This window comes from Borostomias antarcticus (assembly GCF_949987555.1).
Source record: "Borostomias antarcticus genome assembly, chromosome: 4".
In the NCBI taxonomy this organism is placed as follows: Eukaryota; Metazoa; Chordata; class Actinopteri; order Stomiiformes; family Stomiidae; genus Borostomias; species Borostomias antarcticus.
The window spans coordinates 24,621,861-24,634,498 of NC_140237.1; the positions used below are offsets into that span (position 1 = coordinate 24,621,861).

Sequence of the window (12,638 nt, forward strand, 5' to 3'; positions counted from 1 at the left end):
TCAGTCGTGGTTGGGACTGTTGTGGTAACAGTCGTTGTTGGGACTGTTGTGGTTACAGTTGTTGTTGGGACTGTTGTGGTAACAATTGTTGTAGGCAGAGTTGTAGTTCTTTTTGGAACAGGAACTGGGGTTGTCGGACTGGTTACACTAGTAGTGGTTGGCTTTTCAGTCGTTGTTGGGACTGTTGTGGTTACAGTTGTTGTTGGGACTGTTGTGGTAACAATTGTTGTAGGCAGAGTTGTAGTTCTTATTCGAGCAGGAACTGTGGTTGTCGGACTGGTTACACTAGTGATTGGCTTTTCAGTCGTTGTTGGGACTGTTGTGGTTACAGTTGTTGTTGGGACTGTTGTGGTAGCAGTTGTTGTAGGAGGAGGCAGAGTTGTGGTGGTAGGTCCTTCTGATGATGATAAGATTGTTGCAGTGGGTGTTGTGGTAGGAGGAGGCTGAGTTACTGTAGGTTTACTAGGTTTAGTAATTTTGTTTACAGTTGAAGTTGGAAATATTGTGGTTGTGACAGTACTGGTAGTTGTCGGCATGGCTGTTGTACAACTCAACACTGTCTTGCAGCACTTCACATTGATTTCATAGTCAAAGCATATTTGGGGAATCCCTTGGTCTATGTTCTTGCATATCAATCCAACTTTAGTGTTACATTCTACCTTTTGATTCAATTGTGACAATGGAACCCCAGGATAACGTACTGCTTGGCACTTCACCTCCTCGGGTTTTTCACAAATGTGTTCTCCAGATTGTATAATGTGTTTGATTGATTCGTTATCACCACCTTCTGGACCATAATGAGGGTAGTCCACATTGATCCAGCCTGACCAATCACAAGTTGTCTGACTAGCGCAGGTTGTTTTTGAAAGAGGAACTGGGGTTGTTGGAATGGTTACACTAGTGGTGGTTGATCTCTCAGTCGTTGTTGGGATTGTTGTAGTCTGAGTTGTGAAAGCTAAAATAAAAGAATTGTCTGTGTTAAAGGTATGGTAATTTCCAGATAAGATGCAAGAATGTTTTCTCTCATTTTTGCACCTCACATACAACTAATTTGTCTGCTTACCAGTTGATGTTGAGAAAGTGAAGACAGTGTTTGGGGTGATGTGGGGGGTAGAGGGAGTTGTGGTCGTGGGAGGAGGCATGGTTGGAGTTGTTGGACATGGGTAGACGTTCCTGTCCACGGTTCCATTCTTCCCACAAACTGCCGTGATGCAGTTGTCATGTCCATCCGTGGTGTTGTAGACAGTGTGTCCGTATGGGTATTTGTTCCCATTGTACACGCAAGTGCAAGCTGTAAGGGTATGGGGTGTTTTAGAGAACTGGAATGTCACACATGCATTGTCAGGTGCCATGTACATTATTTCCCATTTTGTTATGTATCTATACCTTGGACATCATGTTTGCAGATGATGGTCGAGGAATCACAATAGCTTTGGAAAAAGACACAACTCCATTATGGTATACAAGAACACAGTTCAGTTGCTCATTAGAAGCCTCAAGATACAGCGGGCCTCTTATTGAACAGATTTGGAAGACATACCATGTCTGGCAGTTCTCTGTGGCTGGGACTTTGTCTCCATTATTGTAGTGTTTCCCATCTCTGTCATAGCAGCCACACCTCACCCCCTCCACACATTCCATGGTGTCTTCATCAAAGTAGGGCTGAGCAGGGGGACATTTGGGGTAGCAACCTATAAAAGAACAACCAGCTGCTCATTCCAGTGCTTTTCATAGATGGAGAGGTCAGACGAGGAGAAGTGTCAGCACCACAGCCAGAGGTGTATCACTGCCTGCACTTACAGTATCTTTCTGCTTACCTTCCAGAGGAGGTATTTGATTCGAGCAAGTCCCAGAGGGGTTCCTACAGGTCTTCATACAGGGGGCTCCACATGGCTTGTAGTGCCATTCACATTCACCAGGGGCATTGTAGTAGTCACAGAACAGAGCTGCAAGAGATGGACAGAGTTAATATAATATTCTCCTTTTTTTTAAATGGCCACTGTCTTCATGGAGTTGGGCATGTTAAGAGACTTACGGCAAATGTGCGGGCTTCTCCAGATGATGCAGGCGCCGGCTTCGTTGCAGGCCTCGGCATAGGCGGCCACGGTGGTACAGAAACACTCACAGTCTCCTCCGCTGTCACAAGCACATGCATCTCTCACACATGCATCGTAGTACGGAGAGGGGTCCACCTAGAGGCAGAGGCAGGTGTTAGTCAATCTAAATCACATTCTGGAACATTCAATGAACAGCACTGCAGATCAGAAAGGCCTCAGTTGGGCATTGACTGAGATACTGAACTACATTTAAAATAATAAGGAGCATCTGAGTACTAGCAGACACTTAGGTCCTGAGGTACAGTAACATTTCATTGTATATGGTACCCATATGCTGTAAATATTACATATAAACATAACTGAATCATAGGGTTAGATTATCAAGACTCTGAACCTACTTTAGAATGGCATTTGGTGAAGACGGGCCCCTGGATAATGCTGCACTGCTTCTGGGACCAGGACTGCCTGTAAGGGTTGGCAGTACAGGGGCTTCGCTGAGCCTTGGCCTCAGGGCAACTGGGAGACACTCTCCAGCTGTTGCCAAAGTCAAGAGCGTTGACCACGCCAGCCTGGCTCCTAGTGGTGAAGTCATTTTTGGCATTGCCATCGTAGTTACCACATAGACCACAGACATGCCCCTGGAGAGGAGGAACGGCAGATTCAAATTGGCATACAAGATATGGTCACACAACACACTGGCCAATGGCTACCTAATAAAACTAGAAGGGCACTCGGGAGGTTCAGACCTCCACCCATGATGCTTGTCGTCAGCATGTGCAGTGATATCAGGGTACCGATGGTGGCGCATCACTATTGCAGTTTAAGAGCTGCTGGGTTTGACACAGCTGAGGTTGGCCGAACGGATGGTCTGCTCTCTGATGTTTGTCAGCTAATGCTACCTAGCTAGTTACTCTAGCTTGATATGATAGGACTGACAGCAGTAATCTAGTGCGAGCTAGCAATGAGCATAACTAGCTAATTCAAAGCAGTTGTTCGGCATCATTCTTTTTTTTTTCTGTCCTCATAGGCTACTTGCAAAATAACTAGGTATGTAGCTGAGTCAATACTTTCCAGCATGCTAAGAATAGCTATCGTTACCTAGCTAGAAGCTATCCTAGCCATGGATATATTAAAGGAGTAGTAAAGGGAAAATGCATGTTTAACCCTGTTTTAAGGTTACTTATGATCATATACAATGGTTCAGATCAAAACGTTGACAAAACTAGCACTTTTGAGAAAGTCTTATAATTGCTCTACCACCGTTTTGGTCATACAATGGATGTGGGTGGGCATCTTGAAAAATCTTTCAAAAACATGTTAAACTCTCGATTTCAAAGACAAGAAACTAGTCTATTATCAGACTTTCTCAAAAGTGCTAGACAATGTTTTGATCTGAACCATTGTATATAATCATAAGTAACCTTAAAACAGGGCTAAACATGCATTTTCCCTTTACTACTCCTTTAAACATTGTGGAGTATCCGTATGTGACGGTCTTGTCTATCTTGCATGTTAACAAAAGTTTAAAAAAATAATTTGTGGATCTGCCCTGTGATTCGGATCCACTCCAAAATGTAATGGGTTCTAAGATGGCCCATGCTACTGTACACCCCTCCCGAGTTTCATGAAAATCGGTGTGGTCGTTCTTGTGTAACCCTGTTGAGTGTGACATACTAACTAACAGGCTTACAGACACTGAAAACATGGATTTCATCCTTTTTACTGTAGGTTAAAACAACAACAACAACAACAACAACAAAACACACAGGCCAATGGGCAGGCATGAGCAATAATGTTCCAGAGGTTGTTTGTTGTGAGGGGATATGGGTAAGGGGAGTTGTTAGGAGCAACCAGGCATAACTATATTCACCTATAACACATGGCCTCAGGGTTGTTATTGCTTTACAGCATAAAACAATCAAACAACACACAGTCATCTAACTAACATGCTGTCTGGTAGTAGCAGTATCTACAACAACAGATACTGTTGTCTGGGAGCAGCTGTACCTACAACACTAGAAACTGTTGTCTCGGAGCAACAGTACTTAAAACTGTTGGATTTGGGTCTGAACTCACCTTATACTGAGGGCTGAGCTTGATGAACATACTGGTCTTCTTGTCCCACATGAGGATAAGTCCGTTGTTGGCCTCCACTACCAAGTAGATGCCCATGGTGTAGATGTGGTAGGGCACTGCCTCCCCAGAACCCCTCTGAGCCACCTGGTAGCTGCCGTCGGTCAGGACCAGCTCTGTTCCCTGAAAGAGACAGCATTCAGTTTTATAAAGAGAGAACCCACTAGTTTTATTCACAGATTTTTGTGAAAAATAATAACAGTGGATGTACATACCCCAAGGAAGAGCTTGATGGCCTTGGAGCAGGTGGTGCCTGTGGTTCCACAGGGGATGTTCTCAGTGATTACTCTGAAGCTGCTTCTGGTCTGGTTGCTCCCACAGTAGTCCTGGTGAGGACCATCCATCACATTAATCATACCATGAATTTTATTTTCCCACACAAATCAGTTAACATTGTTTCTCCCCACTAAAGTCAGAGTAGTGTTTTCCGTTAGTTCCTAGACACCAAGACACTAGTGCACTCACTAAGAAAAGAAACAATGCACTATAGTACATATACTATAGCTTATACTGTCTTGTACATGAAGGGTATGGGATGCTAGGGGAGTGGGTGAAGTTGTGCAGTTGGGTTAAATATATAAGTGTACGTATGGGTCTGAAGGAATTATGGGTATGTATACAGTATATTTACAGTATCTATAGAGTCTATTGGTGTGTATATTCACAACTACAGAATGCAGATATGTATATTCTACTGTGTATAAATGTTAAGTGCCTAGCCTACCTCTGTAAGAGTGTATTCACAATTTCCATCAAAAGTGAATCGTTTCCCATCGAAGGTGATGTAGTGTCCATCTCCATATATGACGCATGTTCCATCGCACACCTTGGTGGTACACTGCCACTTCCTGTCTTTACAGGTGCTAGGTGAACAAGAGTACAAGGTTCATAAGAGTGTTAGATTGAAACACAATAGGGGTGCAAATATAGATTCAGACAGTCAGACAGCTGTTGGGTTCAGACAGATACGTTATATTCAGAGAAACAGATGTATTCAATAGATATAGATAAATAGGTTTGTTACTATAGATTCAGATGTTGACAGATGACATATTGCACAGATTCAGAAGTTAGCTACAGAAAAAGTGTGGTGGATTCCGACAGACAGGCTAGTTACTGTATCTTCAGACAGGCTAGTTATATTCAATCAGATTCCGACAGGCCGGTAAGTTACTATAGATTTAGATGGAAAGATCAAACAGATTCAGACAGACAGGTGGGTTCAAAAAGGCTTAAGTATTACATAGGAGGCAGGGAGCAGGGAGTAGGGGGAGCTCACCAGGTGTTAGAATCAGACATGTTAGTGTAGAGGGGGAGAAAGGGCAACCCAAGGGGCAGGGGGCAAGGGGAGCTCACCAGGTGTTGCAGTCCTCCCCGATGGTCTGTCCTGGTTCGTAGTAAAGTCCATTGTGGAAACAAGGGCAGAGGTCATGCTTGATGCAGCCACCGTTCCCATCAGACAGCAGGCCAGTTGGACACACGCAGCCTGAGACACACTCTACACTCACCTGGGAGCAGAGAGGACTCATTTACACAACTACAATGCAAAAGTAAATGTTGAACCCAGAAAGGTCTGGGGGATAATTAAACAACTCACCATAGTGCCACATCACTAGACAAAACCACATTACTTACATGAGTTTTGGGCATGAGCTCTCAACAGCTGGAAACCGAGTCTGGTTCGCATAGGAACTTAAAGGGTGTGGTGTGAGGTGTTGCAACCACCCTGATACAGGTAGGTGTGCAGTGTGTAGAGTGTAGTTTGCACGGTCTAGAATGTAAGGTACTGTACATAGGGTGCATCAGAGACTCACGCAGGCCATGTCCTGGGTGCAGCTCTTCTGACACTCTGAGCCTCTCATGCCCGCGGTCGTGTTCGAACAGTTGAAATAAACCATGGGAGCTGTGCATGCTGGGTACATCAAATTCATTATTGTGTTATTGTCTCCTGTTTACAGTATTTCACAAAAGTAATTAAAATGTGCTGTGTACAAAAGCAGAATTAAAATCTTTAGATTGCATCAAATTAATGATACAAATATATGGTAATCTGGTTTTCTAAGTATGTAGGATTTAGCGGTGTGCTCAAAAGATCATAGAGCTACAACCACTACCAAAGTACTCTCATAACTCTATAACCACTACCATAGTACTCTCATAATGCTATAACCACTACTATAGTACTCTCACAACGCTATAACCACTACTTAGTACCCTCATAATGCTACTGTACAACCACTACTTTGTACTCTCAACAAATGAAAACTCACATGGGGTATGATGAGACTCCCCAATGCAGCTGAGTTTACCCTCTTTGCAGGTGCTGAAATTACAAATTATTATTATTATTATTATTTTTTTAAACGTAAAATCATGATTCTCTCTGTTACTGACACAAAACCAACCATTTCTATCAGGTACAGTATGCACATGTTCTCCTACCACAGGTATCCGTCCCTAGTAATGGCCTCTCCAGGTGGTACCACTAAGCCCTTGTGGTAGCAGGGGCAGCTGTCAGGTGCCACACATTTGCCAGTGTTGTCCAGGTAGGTTCCCTCGGCACAAACACACCCTTCCACAGGCGAGAAAGTGATGGAGCAGGTGGGGTCCGGGGCGCTATAGCAACTGCAGGTGCGGTTGCTACTAATGATGTTGTAGTCATAGACCAAGGAGCTGGGGCAAGAGCTGGGATATTTGGCTGGGAAAGGAAACCATTTTGTATAAATGTGACGTGTCCTTCAAGTTTGAGTTAAATATGTATGATATATATAATATGTATGAGGTGTGGACGTGCCTGTGTCACAAGTGCGGGTGTATCTGTGTGTCACAGGTGCGAGTGTGCGACTCACTGCAGATGGTGTCTGTCCAGCCCGTCAGCATGACCCCAGCCGCAGTGCAGGCGCGAACGTAGGAGGAGACGGCGGCACACATGCAGTCCTCGCTCTTCTCACAGTTACAGGTGTCATACATGCAGTTCTACACAGACAACCAGAAAACATCAAATCTGGATTAAAGGTGGAAATAGTTTCATTTTAATTCAACTAATAATTATTAACTTTGTTAATCCCCTTGGGAAAATTCACCTCTGCATTGAGCCATTATGGGCTGCCGCATTACAGCACTGGGGGAGCAATTTGGTGTTCACACGCTTCTAGGAGGAGCTGGAATCAAACCGGGGACCTTGCGATCTCCAGACGGCTAGCCTATCCTATCTCCTGAGGTTTTGGCCATGATTGTCATATATATTTAGGTAGACTTGTTAGCTAGCTAGCCCTGATGTCCGGATAGTGTGGGTGAGTGACTCACATCTTTGTAGGACTCAGGGCAGATCTCCGAGTGGCAGGCAGAGAACACCCCGTCAGGGTCAGTCAACATGGAGCACCAGTGCTGGGCATACTTCTCTGGAGGGAGAAAACCATAAAAATTAAAAAGTTCATCACTTTAGAAACTGTCCACAATCTACATCCTTGGATTTAAACTAGCAACAAGAACTTGACTTATATCACATCTCCCTCACAACCAATATTTAGACTGAAGCTTAGACCTTGTAGGCCTATCTAGGCTAATCTAGAAGACTGTGCATTATCCAGACTCTGACTACCGTTTTCAATGCTGAGGCTGCAGGGAGTTTCGAAATTCCTCTTGACGTCATGACAGCTGATTTGGGTCTTCCAGGTGTTGGCGAAGCCGATGGCCGTGCCCTCCCTCAACCCGCCGGTGGTCACAAAGTCATCTGCTTGGTTGTTATTGAAGTTTCCACAGAGACCTGCAGGGGGGTAGGCCAGTGCTATGGTCAGACCCAACACTTCTACAGACACACAGATGACCTACCGCGGTGGGTCTAATTCGAAATGCGCAGGAGACGTACCACCGATCTGGTTGTGCAGGACGGGGTCTGCAGTGATGTAGACCTGCATGATGGGCTGCAGCTCCACTTCTAGCTCCAGACCGAAGGAGGTCTTCACAACCAGGAAGGAGGAGGAGGCTTGGAGCACGGTACAGCCACCTGAGGGGTGGTGGCGTTTTAGAACTCATCCCCGTCATAGCAATCGTCATCTCAGTCATTATCATCATCATCATCATCAACAACAACAACAACAACAACATTGTTGTCGTCACATGAATCCTGTCAAAGCTTACCAGCAGAGAAGGGAAGCTGGGAGTAGGCTCCATTGACAAAGACCAACCCACTGGGTAGAATGTAGATCACCTGGAAAAGGGCATTCATATCAGGATATTACAACACTGATAGATGATTACAATACTGAGAGACGAGAGGAATATCAGGGTCAGTGTACTCACGATGATTGTTTCTCCAGTGAGGGCCAGGGTGATCGCCCTTAAACACGTCTCACTGTCAGAAACACCACACTGCACCAGGTCCCCATGGACTACAAACGACTGTCCTACTGAGTCCTGTAACACACACACACAAAGTCACAGATTGCGAAAACAGGACAGCCATCACCATGGACACATAAGACATATGGAACAGCCACCATCCTGCAACACAAAACAGATAAACCTTTCAACAGATCCTTTCGCGGGGCAAAAGCTCAGTTGAAAGGTAGCTCTCTGAGAGCCTGACTTAATGGGCTGCTGTCAACAAGGCATAAGGAATAAGGTAACGAGTAAGGAGTAAGGTATGTTGGCCTACCTTAGCCAGCACGTAGGTGCAGTCTCCATGGAAGGTGTAGAGCTTTCCATCGAAGGTGTTGATGTGGGATCCTCCCTCCAAAGCGCAAGACGCTGGAGAGTCCATCTCTTGGCAGCTCCACTGGGCACCCGCACACACGCTACACAGGACGGACGACACCGGACTTCATGAGACAGAACGGCCCGACGAGGAACATACTGACGCATTTCACATTAAAAGAGAGACTGTGAAGTGACTACTACATGAATACTTTTATTCATGTTTAAGACATAAAGACAGATGGAGAGACAGGACAGGGATGTGTGTAAGAATGCAATGAGCCAGGTTCCAAAGCCATGCAGGCTCATGGTATACTGTCTGTATGAATCTAAGAGTCAGAGAGAGTTTATTTGCCATTTGTAGAAGAATCCACATTGGGGCAGGGCTCAAGGTTTAAAAACATGTAACAGATCACATAGACACACTATTAAACTGTACTGTAGGACATAGTATTAAAAAAAAAGACAAAGAGAGACAAATGCCAGCATAGTAAGACCAAAAATCATACTGTATACTGTATCTCATTGTGTTCAGTATATCAAAGTGTGTATCTCAGGTAAAGTGCATTGTGCGTAAGAGACATGATTTTCTGCCATAACCACTAACTGTCTAGTAACAGAAACTACAAGAAAAAAAACTGAAACCAGGAGTGAGAGCAGCTAAAGATCTAACATCTGGACTGTTCAGGCTATGTACTGCACTGGGAAAGAAGCTCTTAGCGAACCGAGTAGTGGAGCATGTCATGAAATGGCAGCGTCTGCCCAAAGGGAGGTAAGGTAGACCTGCAGCAGGATGACCTGAGGGGTCATTGATAAAGCCAGGAGCATTATCAATGGCCGGCTCAGCAACGACCGGGTCAGCCGGGCCACATCGTACCAGTGTTTAGTGAGGCTGGAATAGAACTCCTCGGGTGCGTAGATTTTGTTGTTGTAGATGCAGGAACAGTTCCTCAGAGGGATGCAACCGTTGTGGTTGATGTCATCCAGCACCGTGCCTGGCAGAGGACGGAGGGGGGTCGGAGAGCACGCAAATTCATTAGTCTTCGTTCAGCTGGAGTTTGCCAGCCGCGTGAAATAATTTGATTCAGCGTTAAAAGTCTGCACCATGTCAAGCTGGGAGGGTCAGTGTGTCTGAGGGAGGGAGGGAGGGAGGGAGGAAGGGAAGGTATGTGTGTGTGTGTGTGTGTGTGTGTGTGTGTGTGTGTGTGTGTGTGTGTGTGCGTGCTGTTGCTGAAATCAGGTCCTACCAATAGGGAATCATTCTCATTCCATATGGTGGCCAATCCCAGCTTGGATTTGACCTTGATGTAGGCAGGAGTCTTCTCAATGAGGATACCTGATTGGCTGAATGTCAATCTGATAGCTCGGTGAAGGGCAGCCCCGAGGAGGTCGGACAGCTGAGCTTACCTGAGGGGCAGAAGCAGCCGTCGGTGCAGTGGCCGTCACACGTGTGGCTGGTCCAGGGATTTGAGCAGGAGTCGGGACAGGGGCTTCCACATTCATGATACTCCATGTTGTGGGGGCACGACTTTTCTGCGGAGTCCGAGAGACGAACACTCGAGAGCTCAACGTTTTATTGTCAAAACAAACAATAAACAACGATTATCTCGTCTGACACGCTATCAGTACAGTATGTGCATTGTGCATTGGCCTGGCGGTGAGTGTGTGTGTGTGGGTGGGTGGGGGAGGGGTCAACAGTATCTTCTTACCGCAGAAATGAGCGGTCCTCCAGCGGTCGGGGGTGCCCCCAGCATGGACGCACTGTCGGGAGAACTCGGAGACGGTGTTGCACAGGCAGGAGGGGGTGTCGGTGCTCTCTTCACAGTGGCACACGTCAGCCTCGCAGGCTTCAATGAAAGACAGCGTGTCCAGAAGGCCTTGGCAGCTGTTGAAGGCCGGGCCTGACAGAAGAAGCTCGCACACGGTCTGCATGTACACACACAGGTAGAGATCAAACACTGACGTCAGCACACACACACACGCACGCAAATTCACACACACACACACACACACCACTGTCTGAAAGGACTGTGTAGAGATCACAGATGACCTTACAATCTAGGCACACAGGCCCCAACACAGAGCCTGGATTCTAGACATGTTGTACCTATATTGACATTACAAATCACGTCACAGCGTCATATCACGCTGTAAAACTGTATCTGTAAGGTTACCATATTGCTGCAGCTCTCAGAGGAAGGCAGAGAGGGCTCAATACAGTTCTCCGTCGGCCCATTCATCTTCCAGAAGTTTCCATAATCTTGAGGGGATATCGTCACACCTTTAGAAACGGAGGTTAATGATTTCATTAATAAAAACATAGTTGGGTCAGTTGATCTGGCTAGTAGAATAAAAGTCATGAATGCTGACTTCTCTCTCAGATTTTCATTAAGTTGAGATTGTACAGTATTTGTTAGAGGCCTACCATTGCTATAGAACTCATCATAAAGCTGAACCCCATTGAAGTCTCCACATAACCCGCAGGTCTGGTTTCTGAACTTGACATCCACCTCAACCTGAGCCACGCGCACGCACAAACACACACACGCACACACACACACAAACACGCACACACACACACACACACACACACACACACACACACACACACACACACACACACACACACACACACACAGACAGAGATACAGAGATTCAGTGAGTCGAACCACCATTCTACAGGTATCAGAGTGTGTTTTTTAGTCTATGTTTAAAAGAAGGGGGGGGGCAGAATGTGTATGTTTAGCCTGGGAGGGTCAGTGTGTCTGAGGGAGGGAGGGAGAGAGGAAGGAAGGGAGGGTATGTGTGTATGTGTGTGTGTGTGCTGCTGAAATCAGGTCCTACCAATAGGGAATCATTCTCATTCCATATGGCGGCCAATCCCATCTTGGATTTGACCTTGATGTAGGCAGGAGTCTTCTCAATGAGGATACCTGATTGGATGAATGGTAGGGAGACCCTGGGGAAAGAGGAAGATACGGGGCTAGAGTAACCTGCGATGTCACAAGAACCACATGCTGTTGTGTTTCTATTTATCGTATTGGTCTTCAGTCCCATTGGATCCAAAGAAGTGTGTGTGTGTAGGTGTGTGTGTGGGTATGTGTGTGTACAGTATGTGTATTTTACATTTAAGTTTTAGTCATTTAGCAAATGCTTTTATCCAAAGCAACTTATTTTTTGATTTGCGATGATACATTCTGGACCAGACTTACTCAATGCCATTGACCTGGATGGAGTCCTTGGAGAGCATCACTATGGTGCCATCCAGCTTCATGCTGATCTTGCTGATGGTGGGGCGGTTGTCCACCACCTGTCTCCTCATCTGGATGTTGAAGTCCTCATAGGGGCTCCGGCAGTTAGAGGCCAGGACATGGTTGCAGGTGGAGGGTAGCTGGAACATGTCCCCGTCAAACGTCTTGAAGTGGTAGTTGCCCCAAGTACTGCACACCTGGCCGTTATGGGCCGGGCTCACTCCTGTGGACGGGGAGAACAGGTCAACCCTAGCCTCTAGCTCAGCTCAGCTGGTAGGGCGTAAGACTTTAAGTACTGGGGTCGTAGGTTCGAGCCCCATGTTGGGCGAAGCTAAACATTTAATTGTACATGGTATTCGTATCGTACATATTACAAATCAATGAAAAAGAATAAATGTGTGCACATCCGATCCTGTTTTAGGCCAGGTGCTTTATCAATACGTAGAATAACTTGAAGGTTGAAAAGATCCACACATTGGATTAATGCTCCCAGTATTCTTTT

At 45.8% G+C, this 12,638-nt stretch overlaps 1 protein-coding gene across 1 annotated transcript in view; it reads right to left on the reverse strand.

Moving 5' to 3' along the window:
- LOC311308439 (mucin-5AC-like) overlaps positions 1–12,638 on the reverse strand; it is a gene marked incomplete at both ends in the record, with an annotated part of 13,549 nt that continues 911 nt past the window's right edge. The window contains 24 exons of the mRNA XM_084437398.1: positions 1–108; positions 1,170–1,291; positions 1,818–1,946; positions 2,036–2,192; positions 2,456–2,695; positions 4,134–4,313; positions 4,406–4,516; positions 4,915–5,053; positions 5,547–5,698; positions 6,674–6,888; positions 7,040–7,166; positions 7,497–7,591; positions 7,792–7,956; positions 8,059–8,196; positions 8,331–8,400; positions 8,493–8,606; positions 8,848–8,967; positions 9,669–9,880; positions 10,293–10,418; positions 10,595–10,811; positions 11,060–11,145; positions 11,311–11,401; positions 11,730–11,844; positions 12,098–12,359. Coding sequence (XP_084293524.1) covers positions 1–108; positions 1,170–1,291; positions 1,818–1,946; positions 2,036–2,192; positions 2,456–2,695; positions 4,134–4,313; positions 4,406–4,516; positions 4,915–5,053; positions 5,547–5,698; positions 6,674–6,888; positions 7,040–7,166; positions 7,497–7,591; positions 7,792–7,956; positions 8,059–8,196; positions 8,331–8,400; positions 8,493–8,606; positions 8,848–8,967; positions 9,669–9,880; positions 10,293–10,418; positions 10,595–10,811; positions 11,060–11,145; positions 11,311–11,401; positions 11,730–11,844; positions 12,098–12,359 — 3,491 coding nt within the window. The remainder of the gene's footprint in view (positions 109–1,169; positions 1,292–1,817; positions 1,947–2,035; positions 2,193–2,455; positions 2,696–4,133; positions 4,314–4,405; positions 4,517–4,914; positions 5,054–5,546; positions 5,699–6,673; positions 6,889–7,039; positions 7,167–7,496; positions 7,592–7,791; positions 7,957–8,058; positions 8,197–8,330; positions 8,401–8,492; positions 8,607–8,847; positions 8,968–9,668; positions 9,881–10,292; positions 10,419–10,594; positions 10,812–11,059; positions 11,146–11,310; positions 11,402–11,729; positions 11,845–12,097; positions 12,360–12,638) is intronic.